Raw genomic sequence first — 14,344 nt, 5'->3', positions numbered from 1 at the left:
TGCAGCAGTGACAATCTGTGGGTCCAATGTGCATGGAACTGCGCAGCCAATTGAATTGTCAGTAAGTAAATGACACACAATTTGACATTTTTCACACAATGCTTGGAAATCATGTAGGTAAGGGACAAATTCTACTAGTATATGGTATCCTTAGCATACCTCCCAACATTTGATTTGACCCTCTGTAGCAGGAGCATACTTGCCTACCTGACCCTCTCCATGAGGTAGAAAATGCTCTGTTCCTGGACTTTCCTTGTAATGTCTGAGTGCCATCACCTGTGGTGAAACGCCTTTCTTATCAATGACCTAGCTCCCCACAGGTGATGGCAATCCTACAATGCCAGGGAATCCCAGGAACAGAGCATTTTCTCCCTCATGGAGAGGGTCAGGTAGGCAAGTATGAGCAGCAGCAGGAGCAGGACACTCGCCTCGCGCTGTAGAAAGGCGGTGTTGTATGTGGAAAGGGGCGTTGCCTCGCAGGGATGCCATCTTTTTTCCTGGCAGACTCAGAGTGCCACCAACATCCATGATCCTAGCCCTTCTTCTACCTCACTTCCGCCAAACGTGGTGACGTATAACTCGCTGTCGACGTCAGGACGATCATGCGTGCTCCGCTGCTAGCAGGTATACTACGTCTACGTCTTACTGTGGGCAGAAGTGACGTCAGAATGGTTACGCGAGAGCCGTTGCTGGCAGGTATAGAGCAGCCAGACAAGCTTCACTTCGGGCGGAAGTGACGTCAGCCGTGTTCATCTCGTGACGTAGAGGTGTCTGGTAGTTTCTAGAGGAGAAGTGCGTCACTCCCCGGAGTGTACCGTCTCTACCGGCCGTTGGGAGCCCGGGGACAGGCGGGGGCTGGGAGGCCGGCGCCAGAAGAAGGCCTCGGCATGGATTTCTTCAACGTCCTGAAAGTGGCCGCTGCCAAACAGAACGACGGTGGCACGGTGAGGGGCTGGGGGGAATGGTGAGAGCCCAGAGCCGAGGGGGAGTGGACTGAGTGGGGCACGGTGTATGACCACGGGGAGGGGGCCACTGAGTGCCCCGTGGAGTGCGGGCATGTTGAGATTTCCGGGGGTGAGGGGCACCCCCACATCTTCGGCTTACACTGTGCCCCCCCCCCCCCCCCCCCTCCATCCCACAGGGCTCTGAGTTGGGGAGGCTAAGTTCAATTGAGTGGATGGAGGGAGGGGGATGGGGTATAAATGCCCATAAGGGAGAGAATTTGGTCAGCATCATTGTTTATTTGTGTTATGATCTCAATTGTTTTGGGGGCTTGCCACCCTGTGCAAGGTGAGAGTAGTGTGTGGGGGGGATGGTAACAGCCAGATACCTGGAATGGTCTGCAGGGAGTTGAGGAGGGTATAGGTAAGTATATCTGGACAGTAATGCAGGGGCAGGGTCACATTGCAGGGGTGCATTGGGTGGAACATATGGTTTTGGCTATTCAGCCCTAGTGCCAGTTTCCCCTTCCCTTCCTCTGAGTTGTGTGGGGTGCCTGGCACTGCCAGCTGTATATACAGATCCTTCCTTGCTACAGGCTCCCGTGAAAGGCGAATGTATTGAGTGAGCTGGCCTGCAACTTTCTCTGGTTTGGGACTTCATGTGGCAGCATTATCCACTCCGTGGGCAGATTATATATGGCGACAGGTGGTGACTAGTAGCTGTGAGTGCAGGATTGCCAGGGTATGGTTCTGGGGGTTACAGAGGGCCTGGTACACTGGCATATGGTAGTAGCTGGCATATAAGGACTGTTTTGTTACTAGGACCTAGATCTACACCCTGAGATCTGCTGTATGTTGGTAAGTGGAATTACATATGTACTAATTACATGAGTAATGTTTGCAGAGAGCTGTGTGCAGTGGGGGAGGGGATGGTGCTTCGTCAGCAGCTGTCTGTCCTACTCCTCTCTCTGCTGCCCTGACCTGTTGTTCAGTGGATCAGGGCTATGAGCTATTTCCAGCCCCAAATGCTGGAAATGGAGCTTTATACAATGTGTGACCCCCTCGTTCATCCAAGTCATCCAGGAACATTACAGGCTGCAGAGCATGGTGCAGCTGCTGGAGGAGCAGTCTTTATTGCAGCGGTAGGTTTGAATGGGCCCTTTGGTGGGTATAGTCATATTTACGGCTTAGACTCAAAATTGCTTTGCACTGATCTTATGTGGTGGGTGTGCATTGATGTATTTGAGGCTGTTTGCAGTACAGAGTATACGCGTTGCTGGATGCTCCACCTGGCCCTATACAAACTAGTTACTTGTAAAATACTGTTTTCTTTTTAAAGACTCCTAAATCTCCACATTAGAACTTCAGAGATGAGCCATGAAAGTGCTGCTTATGGTTTGGTGTTGCCCTGACACTATTAGAGAACATGACTACCCTGCCTAGTGCGCTACACAGGGCTGGAGTGGTGAATTGCGTTCATCCAGAATCTTGCGAAGTCTGCTTTCTGGTAAATGCCCGATGTGTGCCACCTGTTTTATGGTCCACGGCTTCTAGTAGCTCCTCTATATAGTCAGCCTGCACCTAGGTATCTGTTCTCGCTAAGTTATACCATACCCATTCTCGGGTGCCGGATGACTCACCAACAGTCGGGATTCCAACAGTTGTTTCTCTGTCATTGGAATCCCGACTTACACGGGCTGTTTAACCTCGTGGGGGTCCACGACCGCTTCTCATATAGGATTACATCCGTTAATTAGCACTTTCTGCCAAATATCACTCTGGTTTACATTGGCATCGGCCCCTTCAAGGGGGATTCAATTGTAGACTCAGGAGCTACTCTGTGTGTCGGCAGAATCTAATATAACATGCCAGGGAGTTTGCATGGGTTTAGCCGCTTTACACATAGAAACCCGGTTCACTAGGACGCAATAAATAATCACCCGACACGCTAATGTTGTGAGCAAACTCCTCCCACCAAAGAAACCTTTTCAACAATGCATGACACATTTATGTCCTGTCCTGCAATATTTGCCCATCCAATTCAGCTTGAGTGCCAAATCCTCAGGCATAAGAGACTGTTCTGATCGGAGACTCTGTAGATGGCCTCTGTGGCCCTAATCGGAAAGACCAAAGTATTCTCCGCTGCTTTATTGTAGAATGAATGGGTTTGTTAGCACCATATAATGTATGGTGACCTGGTGCCCGGCTGTAATGCTCTCAGCCCTCTATAAACTATGTCCAGAACATTGGCTGCTGCATTCTGCCGTTTATTTAGCAAAGGACCTGAAAAGGAGGCCCGTTCTGTGGCCTATGCTGCCCGCTTACAGGGGTCCACACTGTTACATTCCTGGGATGAAGACCACGGTCATCTACACATACAGTGATTACATACAACTGCTGTGGGGTGAGCCCGGACATTTCTGGTTTTGATATTGGTAAAGGGGATTTCACCGTATAGTAACAGATGAAATTGCCTGGCTGTAACTACAGCTGTACTCTCGGGTCACAGTCATCTCACAAGTCCTCTCGAGGAAATGATCAGGGACCTTCAGGTTCTTACAGCACTAATTACTGCTGTGCCGCAGACATAGTATGACCAGCCTCTGTGCGCTCCGGGCTGGATTTCATCATATACTCTGTAATAACTGCTGTTAGCATGGTCTGACACAAAGCAGGTGCACTAGTGCATGTGTGACAACAGCAAGCTGATCACTAGATTTATTGTGGCATATGCTTCTGACTTTTCTCCCCACATTAAATCTAGTGACCATCTTGCCGGAGTTTCACCTGCAATTTTTGGGGGCTTTTTTCATGTGATTGCAGTGATCACTTGCATGAAAAGCATCAAATTGCATGTGATTGACAGCTGATGCGATGTGTGATCCCGTGCACAATGCATTGCAGCCTGCAAGTCCCGTCTGCTGCACAAGCAATCTCTTTGATTACTCCTGAGCCGGGCAGGCTATATATTGCCTGCAAAAGCACTGCATGTGATATATTACGTGCGCCCGGGACGATTCTGGGCTGCGAAGGGGGATTGCATGTCACCCTAGTGTATGCCCAGCTTTAGTGTTGCCCTGTAATTACATCTGGCACCTAATACAGTGATCACGGCTAGGGATGCCAATCCTGGGGCTTTTTTTTAATCCCGGTATTCGGGATTGAAAAATACCTAATGCCGGAATACCCAGGATTGAGTTCCTCAATATAATGATGAACCCCTCCGGTCCCCCCCCAAACCCAGTCTCACTCTCCCGGCCATTGGTGCGGGAGTCGGGCAGTGGTGTTTAAAGGCCGGCGGCTTTGATTGGGGGCCATGTGGGGTAGGTCTGGAGGCGGACAGATGTGCGGGAGCCGGGGCAGCGGTGGTCTGGAGGCGGACGGCAGAGTAGCCGGGCAGCAGTGATGGCTCGGGTACCGGGCGGTGGGTGGGCATGGAGCTGCAGACAGGCTGCGCAGTGTAACAAGGAAAGAATACCACTAGGCGCCTTATGTACACTCAAGAAAACATTTAATAACAATTTAATAAATCACAATAAAAACAATTAATTGCATGCATGCAGATTAAACCTAAAAATCAGGGATATATAATCCCAAAAGTGCAACAAATTAATTGATTTTGTAGCAAACAAAGTAACTTGCTGTTAAACCCTGGTATAGGGAAAATGTCCCATCAGTGCGCAATCAGATGGTATAGCATCACATTGGGATGATTTGTATTCCACTTTTGAAACCCCCAGTGAGGTAACTGAAGTGCTCAGCTGTTTTTATGTATAGCGTCCCAGGTCTGGGGAAAGAATAACAGTCACAGATGCGGTACTTACTGCTTCCTGCAGTTGATTTTGGTCCGTGGTTTTATGACAGTGTCCAGCAGGGCACCTCCTGTATGTTGTGCGGGGTCCAATGACACCTCGCGGCGCCCGCTTACTGCACGCCGGATTGCTGTATTGCGGAAGGGAAGCAGGTGGTAGATTAAGCTGATCACAGCTGCTGCGTCCTCTCCGGTATCCGGGATAATGGCCGGGCTGTGTGGCCACTCTGCCGATGTTGCCAAGGTGGGAATGGGACGTTTTAACAATTTGCTGAGTATTGATACGTCTCTCCAGTCCTCAATCCTCAGTAGTGGCGATATATCAGAGTCCTCAAAAACATGTTTCGCCGCGCTCAGGGCGGCTTTTTCAATTCTGACATCAGGTCACGCTACATGTAGCCGCAGAGCAGCGCGCCGGGGTTTGTGAGCAGACGGGCAGCGTCTGAGCTGGTCTCAGCGCTGTCCGACATTATATTTGCGCAGGCCAATCCCGGGATTCAAATCCCGGCATTTTTAGGGCCAAATCCCGGGATCCCGCCGATCCCGGGATTGGCCACCCTAATCACTGCATATAATTGTATACTAGCGATCTACACATTATTGCATATTCCCACCAATGCAGGGTGCAGTCTGTGTGGAGTTTATATGGTCTCCCCATCTTCATATACTGTTTTCCCATTCAGGGCCTGATCAGATACAGGAGCAGTTTGTAGCTGGGTTATACATGGTTGCACGGCGAGTGGGGCAGAGATTTATAGTTGGGGAGAGGCGTATCCTGGCTGCCTGAATGAGCCCTCATACTACTTACATTGTGGTACCCCAGCTTAGGGAGCTGATGACAGCGTTACATCATTCTAGCAGCTGTGCCCCTGTGGGACCCTGACAAGCCTCTGTGGCAGGAAACAACTGTTGCATTGTAACAGCCCAAACCATCCATATGTTATCTAGTGATACAAAGTCATCAGTATATTGTATACATTGTGCCAAGCCTAGGCCCGGCTGACTGGTTGCCCAGTGTCTGCCCTGTTTCTCTCCGCACAAATCCCCCTTCTTATTCTGATCCTGGTGCACTGGGAGCTGATTATTGATAGAGCTGTCTACGTTCCATGCTCTGGTGAGGACGACTTGTCCTGCTGGCGGCGTGCTATCCTCAGCTGGGACACTGTGCGTTTATTGGGTCTTATTCAGAACTGACCACAGGGCACGTGTTGTTAGCAGATGGACATCTGCAGGTGGGGCAGATGCAACATGAGCAGAGATAGATTTGGGTGAGGGGTGTTCAAACCGAAATCTAAACTGCAGTGTAGGAAAAGCAGACAGCATTTACCCTGCATGGAAACAAAATAACTCCCCCCAAATCTAACGCTATCTGCATTTGCCTCAAAACAACCCCCCCCCCCCCCCCCCCCCCTAATTAAGTATCACAGGAGAAGGTCTGACAGTCCACTTGTTCTTTTGTGGATGACTCCTCCTTGATACCTCTCGCACGAGCATGACAGCATAGGTACTGCTAGGATTCCTGTTACAGACCAGCACATTGAGATGCCAGCATGGCGCCGTGTATAAATGAGTGCGTTTTGTTTTTCTTTTATCCCTCACAGAAGCGTTACAGCCTGGCAGTGGGACCCCCGAAGAAGGACCCCAAGGTCAAAGGGGTGCAGTCGGCCGCAGTTCAGGCTTTTCTCCGGCGGAAGGATGAAGAGATCCGTCAGAAAGGTAACCACACAACCATCTAAAGCACAGGTTTTCAAACTCCGCCCTCAGAACCCCACACAGTGCATGTTGTGCTGGTCTACTCACAGAATCACAAGTGAAATAATTAGCCCCACCTGTGGCTCTTTGAAAATGTGTCGGTGAGTAATGAGTGCACCTGCTGGGTGACCTGGAAACGTGAACTGTGTGGGGTCCTGTGGACCGAGTTTGAGAACCCATGATCTAAACTAAATTATTCTTCTTTGTTGTGAGGCTACTGTTATTTCTAAGGCCTGTTCTACTGATTGGTTACTGTATAGTATGGCCTGTCGGGGTCCAGGGTTCGGCTCCATCAAAGGTCTTGTGGCACCAAAAACAATGTTCCCTTCTGTGTTATAAGTCCACTTTCTGTATTCCCATCATGCCAATGTGCGCACTACTGACCAGACCTGTGATGGTGTTGGTTAAACTCTGCTTTCTTTATAAATAAAAATAACTAAGCCTTAAACATTTGTACCGGTAGTGGTCACTCGCATAAAGGGTTGTAAGGAGCGGGGTGCGGCCGCACAGAGAGGGATAGCTTGGGGGAGCCATACCTCTCCTTGGAGCAGCCTGCCCCCTCCTTCCGCCCAATGTGGGGTGAGACGTCTTCTCCCCTTGTGCCATGTGGGCTGTACTACTGCATGGAGAGTCTAAGACCCTGAGCAGCAGCTAGAAAGCCATTGGATTGGGAACACGCATCCATCCCCTGGAGGAGGTTAGTTATGATAGCATGAGCGCTGTTTTGGGGGTGGGTGCAGCTCAGGCCGCAGTGGTACTCGCATACATTAACCTGTACATGTATGTGTTTTCTACTCTATTGCTAGTTCTCTGGTTTGGTAGTTACCGGTATTGTCGTATGTGTGTTTCATATGATCTTTTATCATTTCATCTACTAGAGTTAGAAGAAAAAAGAAGGAAAGAAGAACTGTTTTCGAAACGCAAAGAGCTGAAACATGACAAGAAAGCCAGGGCGATGGCCTCCAGAACCAAGGACAATTTTAGGGGGTACAACGGCATTCCGCTGGAAGAGAAACCAAGGAAGCGCGGTTCCAGCCCGCTGCAAGACCCAAACGACAACCGTCATGGGGAGAACAATGAGTACCTGACGGAGGAGGAAATGTATGAGTTCTCCCAGACGGAGTCTGAGCATGAGGAGGAGGTGGAGGAGCCGCCGTCGCCGCCACCACCACCAAAAAAACCAAAGCTTGCCAATGCAAAAAAACCACCCCCACCAGTTATGAACTTTGCTGAGTTACTGAGACTTGCAGAGAAGAAACAATACGAGCCTGTGGAAATTGTGAAGAAGCCTGTGAAGAACTCCGAAAGACCAAGGACTGCTGAGGAGATCCGGGAAATAGAATTTTTGGAGAGGAAAAACAACCGAGGAGATAAGGCCTCTGCGAAACAGCCAAAAACTAATAGCCAGGTAGTAAAGGTCAGTAAGAGCTCGGCAGATAAACATTCCTCTTCCAAAGTGAGCCGTTCTGGGGACCAAACGTCAAAGAGCAGCTCAGTGTCCAAAAGCAATCATCATCATCATCATCATCGTGACAAATTACAAAGTGCAGAGAGAGGGACAATTGATAAGAAACACTCTTTGAGCAGCAGATCTGAGAAACATGTTTCAGTCTCGCACAGTAAAGCCCCAAAGGTGTCCTCTAATGGGAATTCCAGGCCCTCATCTGGGAAGGAACTTGGTGCTAAGCCGTCTTCCTCTTCTAGGATAGAACCCACAAAAGAAAAGCTGAAGGAAGCTTCTCATTCTAGAGGCCAGAGTGTAGGGTCAAGTTCTGGAAGGCCTCCATCAGCAGGAACTGGGCACGGAACTGTGCGGCCTTCTGGTGGATCCAGTACTTCGCGGCTCCCTGGTTCAGGAAATTCAAATTCTGTGCGTCCTTCTGGGGGATCACTTTCTACTTCAGCCCGGCCAATGACAAGCTCTGGTTCCAAAAAAACTCCCCCCAGTTCTGGTTCTGTACGCCCTTCTTCTAGCTCTGGATCTAGCTCTATGCGGCCATCCAGTGCCTCTGGGTCAGTCAAACCTCCTGCCAGCTCTAGTTCAACAAAGCCAAGCAAAGGGCACCCAAACAGTAGCTCTAGTACTGCACGCCCATCCAGCGTATCTGGGTCTGCTCGACCAACCAGTGGAACGCCCTCGTTGACTAGTAAGCCCAAAAGCATTCCTTTGGGTAAAGAACTTGGTTCATTTATGCGCCCACCTGGTGGTCCACCTTCGGGTCCTTCAAGACCCCCTGCTAGCTCTGCTGCGGCTAGGCCAGTTTCAAATTCAGCAACGGTCGGTGGATCCAAACCCAAATGTACAGTGGTGTCTGAAACCATTTCATCCAAGAACTTTGTTCCTAAATCTGCGAGTGGGCCAGTCAATGGAATGAGGCCGGGGCCAGTCAATGGAATGAGGCCGGGGCCAGTCAATGGAATGAGGCCGGGGCCAGTCAATGGAATGAGGCCGGGGCCAGTCAATGGAATGAGGCCGGGGCCAGTCAATGGAGTGAGACCTGGATATGCACCGTCTGGACATAGACTTATGGCGCGGCCCCCAGGTATTTTAAATTTTTATAGCCAACAAGCTTGCTTTGCATGACTAGAAATCTGCAAAGCTGTATCAATAGGTTTAATAGGCACTTAAATAAATGAGTAATGATTCAAACCACTCGTATATATTACGCACTGTAATGTTATCCTGTGTATTATATGGTTTTGTGTGCAAAATATACACATACAAATATACACATATCTCTATCCTCTAATCTCGGACCCCACACAGTTCACGTTTTCCATGTCACCCGGCAGGTGCACAGGTGTATTCATTACTCAGTGACACATTTTAAACGATCCACAGGTGGAGCTAATTATTTCACTTGTGATAAGACCTGCAAAACATGCACTGTGTGGGGTCCTGAGGACATAGATTGAGAACCTTTGTCCTATACTAATAGTGCATGGAGATGCCGTAATTACTAGGAAGAAGATCAATCTGCCTGTACTGCTTTAAGGCCTTATTACTGGGCCATAATATGGGACGTGTTGTGTAAAGTTGAGAACACCATTCAGTGTCCTCATGTGTGTGTATGTGTATGTGGCCCTTCTCTTGAACATGTGATATTGGCTTAATATATACCGGGAAGCACAAACTGATGATGGTTGGCAGATGTATTAGGACAAGTTGTGCGAGTGATCCGAAACATCGACCTTCCATGTCTGTATCTCCCTGGTCCTGTCTCTGTACCGGCAGCCTTGACCACTAGTCGTCTGTACTCTGCAGGTCCCCCTCTGCCACCGATTACCAGCTCGTATAAGAGAGTTCTCGACGATGATGAGGAAGAGTATGATTCGGAAATGGAAGACTTCATTGATGATAGCGAAGGGCCCCAAGATGAGATCTCAAAGCATATTCGGGAGATATTCGGATATGACAGAAACAAGTAAGTGAAAGTGTATTGCGGGGTGTGTGTTTTACCAGCAGCGCTCCATCCCCACAGTGATCCAAATGCTGGACAGTTACCATGACCATAGGCAGCAGTAATCTGGGACCTGATATACTCTCTGGTGTGCCATACCTCGGCAGTTAGGCTGCGTCTTCATATTGTGTTTTGACAGGTCCCATTTAAAGGGGCCTGTTTGGCAGGAAGGAGCCTGCTCATGTAAATCTATGGCTGCGTCTACATGTTGCGTTTTAGCAGGATGCAGTTGAACAGGAGATGTTTAGCAGGTTTTTCTTACGCAAGAGAATATATACTCAAACCCGCTGAAACGCTATGTGTAGACGCAAGAGGCTGCATCCTGCTAAACCGGATCCTGTTCAACTGCATCCTGCTAAAACGCAACATGTAGACGCAGCCTTACAGTGGGGCTGTGTTCTTTATTGTGCCAAGTTCGCTGCCCATAATGCATGTATTGAAGATCATAGACCATGGGGTTTTAATGTCTGTGCGTCTTGCGGTTTCCAGGTATAAGGACGAGAGTGACTACGCTTTGAAGTACATGGAGAGCAGTTTTCGAGAGCAGCAAAAAGAGGAGGCGAGAAGGTATGATTATCATTGGCTCAGTGTTACACCCGCCTCTGGGTTTGGGGTGCAAATTGCATTAGTGGGGTTACCTGCAAACAAATGTCTTTGTGTTCAGCACAAAGACATTTGGGGGGGGGGGGGGGGGGGGGGGGAGATATCAGTATTTCATGTTCAGTTAACACCTTTTTCCGCCAGACCATTGGAACAGCCTCCACAAAGGACATCCCGATACAGAGTTTGTTCTTACTTTCTTGTTTTGTCTTCTCCAGCCTGCGACTGGGAATCCAGGAGGACCTGGAGGAACAGAGACGCGAAGAGGAAGAGTTGAAAAGAAAAGCCAAGCTGGAAAAATCCAAAAAGATGAAAAAACGATAACGTCTGCTTTACCAGTCCCGAACATTGCTGAGCTACTGCCGGTGTATTTCCCTGCACCGCCACCAGATGGAGACTGGAAACAACATCCAATATGTTTATGAGAGAAAACCAATTTATTAGCGCAAAAAAAAAAAAGTTCTTTTGTAAGTGTGAGGCGCGAGAGATGAATTTCTGGCTATTTTTAGTTGCCAGAGTTTTTCAACTTTTTGCTAAAGTATCGCAGTTCGGCCTCTCATCAAGTGTGTAAAAGTCTGATTTATATTTTATTTTATAGGTATATATATTATGGGCCTTGTTCTGAGAACAGACTGGTCAATAAATTATTCAGATCCTAAAGAAAGATTTATGGATTTGTCCCCATCCCCAGGCAAAGAACATGTTTATCAGCCTTCCGTTGTATATATAATATAGATATCTCTTTCTGCCTACTGGAATTGCTTATTTGCGGCGTTTGTGTCAAATCAGATTGTCAGGATTGTTGGAGATCTTTTTAAGTGCACTTACTGCAACAGGTTAGATTAAGCTGATCCCTCAACTGCTTAAAGGACCAAGCACCATGATCCAATGTACAATGGTGGCTTGTACCCTACTGACCGGAAATACGGTGTTCCTCTGAGTCCCCTTAATGATGGGAAGTTTTATATGCATTGGGAAGAATGGTTCTCTGCCCAAGCCATCTAGTATCCCTACCTGGGAATGGGAACGTGCCTGTACTCTAGTACCCCTTTCGCACTGCTCAAATATCCTGGGTGGACTCTGGGTTTTTGCCCAGTCTATCCGGGTGTGCGTGTGGTGTGAAAGGGCCATTTTCAATACCAGAGTCCAGCAATCCGACCCGGGGTAAAAGCAGTGTTTTACGCGGGTCGGAACTGGGTTGCAGGGCAGCCTGAAAGGGAACCCCGGGTCGAGCAACCTGGATCCTATTCACTACTATGGAGGAGGCAGCAACGTCTGTACTCCGTCCTGCCCCCTCCCTTGCCTCATGTCATAGCATGGCATTTCGCCGGGCACTATCGCAAATGCTGGGTCGGGACCGGGTAAAAATCCCGGGGGGAACCCAGTATTTGTGGTGTGAAAGAGGTATAGGTGAAATAATTAAGCCATGGGCTTCTTCCACTTTCATGGCCTATACTTTTTCAAGAGCTGTGCTCTTCGTATATGAAGCATCCCGTTGTTTAATATTTACTCCTGTTATAAAATATATACAATTGTTTATAATATAGCACTACAAGTCACAGCCAGCTTATCGTGACAAATGTCCTTTATAAAATTGTCACGTATGAAATAATGTAAAGTTGGGAATTTTATGTTGCACAAACTAATAAGTAATTGACCGTTCCAGCACTGTCCTTTGTCAGAGTAGCGTCCGGTTACGCGTGTGTTTGCACCATTCGCAGGAGGCCATTATGCCCCGCCCCCTGTGGGTGGTGCCCTCCACCCTGCTGTGTATATAAGGATCCAATCACTGGTCAGGTGCTTTCTATACGCAGCATGACGATGGCTTCGGCTACTAGAGAGCTATAATCCAATACGGTCAGATGTAAGGGTTCAGGCTAATGAAATATTTATATTAAAACACATTTGTAATCTTTGGTTAAGGGTCCGTAAAGCAGTTTAGTGATCATATCCGGCCCATGGGAGACGAGCCTCGGTATAATCTGTGGGGTCATGCCAAGTCTCTCCGATGCCAAGGGGTCCTCTTTCCTTTGCAGATGCAATCTCCACTGTACTCAGGTCTCGCTCATTGTACCGTACTCGCTCTTATGCTACGTCACCTGCAATGTTTTCTGTTTGTGGTATTGTCAGTAAAGGGTCATGTGCGTCTTCTCCCTGTCTCACCGCTGCGTTCTATTCTAGAGGTATCTAACAGAAGTGTTTATGTAGCAGAACCTATTTGTGTTTGATGTATAATGCTAATTGCACAACGGGCTTCTTCAATAAACGGACCAGTTACCTTGTGACACCGGGTGGCTGCATAGAGCCTCTGTCCTTGTGTTATCTGAGACCTAACTGCAGCTCAGGAGGAGCAAATATGGTGTAAACAACAACAAAATACTATTACAAAGGTTCTGCAGCACGGAACATAATGTGTGGGACATAATCCAGTAGTATATACAGGCTCACAACATGCAGATGTCATGACTGGACTAGAGAGCAGTGATCACAGATAATATAGTTCAGTGGCCACATCCAAGCGTAGAGAGATGCTGTGGATGATATAATCAGGGTTTAATGTACAGACAGCAGAGGAGGATGCGGGAGCACGCAGCAGCGCTCATCGCCAGGGCCATACACACTGGGGGGCTTTCCCAGCGATGATGCGGGAGCACGCAGCAGCGCTCATCGCCAGGGCCATACACACTGGGGGGCTTTCCCAGCGATGATGCGGGAGTACGCAGCAGCGCTCATCGCCAGGGCCATACACACTGGGGGGCTTTGAGCTGAAAGCTGCTCAAACTTGATGTTATGAGTGACTTTCAGCTCAAAGTCGCCCAGTGTGTATGGGCCTTAATCGAGATGAGCAATATTATTATTATAGAACAGTTTGTGGCAGGGCCCCAGATCCCCAACCGCAGCTCCAGGTATTGGGAACACGTCGCCACGTCCTATATCTTTGCAGGAATACATTCACAGGAAACCATCTGCTACAAGTAAAGTTGGTTTATTTAATTTTCTCAGCGCAGGGAATATATTTAATGTTACTCAGGAAAGGCATTATGGTGCGCACATGATCCCACCGCTCACAGAAGATGAGAGACCCTCAATGAGTGATCTGCCATCTACATTCTATTAAAGGGGATGTTGCCCGTAGCAACCAATCAGATTCTGTCTTTTCTTGAATACAATTATATATATATATATATATATATATATATATATATAGGTAGTCGGTTGTCGGCACTCCTCTTGGTGAGTAGAAATGTATATAGTTCCTGGGTGCCCTCCTGGATCAATTGGATATAGAGGGGGGTACGTTGGCGGCACTCACAGGGTTTTGAATAAAGACAGAACACCAATGTCGTCTTAACGTTTCAATTCTATTGTGAATTTTCCTCAGAAGCATTAGACATATGGATAATAACATACCTTTATAGAGATCCCAGCACCCTCACCTCCCGTGTGTAGGCAACGTCATACTGTCCCGTCGTGTGCGTGCAGCAAACCGTGGCGCTTCTTGGCTGACGTCACAATGTAGGAGCAATAGTGGTTGCCTAGTTACCGTAAACAATCACCGAAAAAAAAGGAAGAAAAAGTGAGCAAACTGAAACATGGAATAAAAAATCTATCCAGGTTAAAGAAATACAATGAAGAGAGCATGGGTAGGGCAATAATAATCAGACAGTATCGGTCTAGGAGCATCAAAGGAAACAATTAAGATTTAAATGTTCGTTAAGTCCAGCGGGGTTAACTGTGTTCAAATCATAAATCCAACGTGCTTCTTTCTGAAGCAGTTG

At 48.1% G+C, this 14,344-nt stretch overlaps 1 protein-coding gene across 1 annotated transcript; it reads left to right on the top strand.

The window, feature by feature from the left end:
- The first annotated feature begins 652 nt into the window (after positions 1-652).
- Positions 653-12,874, top strand: SPTY2D1 (SPT2 chromatin protein domain containing 1). The gene is made up of 6 exons (XM_083163956.1): positions 653-944; positions 6,354-6,468; positions 7,383-9,047; positions 9,770-9,929; positions 10,455-10,532; positions 10,784-12,874. Exons 1-6 carry the CDS (start codon positions 888-890, stop codon positions 10,887-10,889), a joined length of 2,181 nt encoding a protein of 726 aa, XP_083020082.1. The 5' UTR covers positions 653-887; the 3' UTR covers positions 10,890-12,874.
- Positions 12,875-14,344: the final 1,470 nt, after the last annotated feature.

Source organism: Crinia signifera, chromosome 11 (genome assembly GCF_055691185.1).
Source record: "Crinia signifera chromosome 11, ASM5569118v1, whole genome shotgun sequence".
Lineage (NCBI taxonomy): Eukaryota > Metazoa > Chordata > Amphibia > Anura > Myobatrachidae > Crinia > Crinia signifera.
This window is presented reverse-complemented; position numbering and strand designations above follow the sequence as displayed.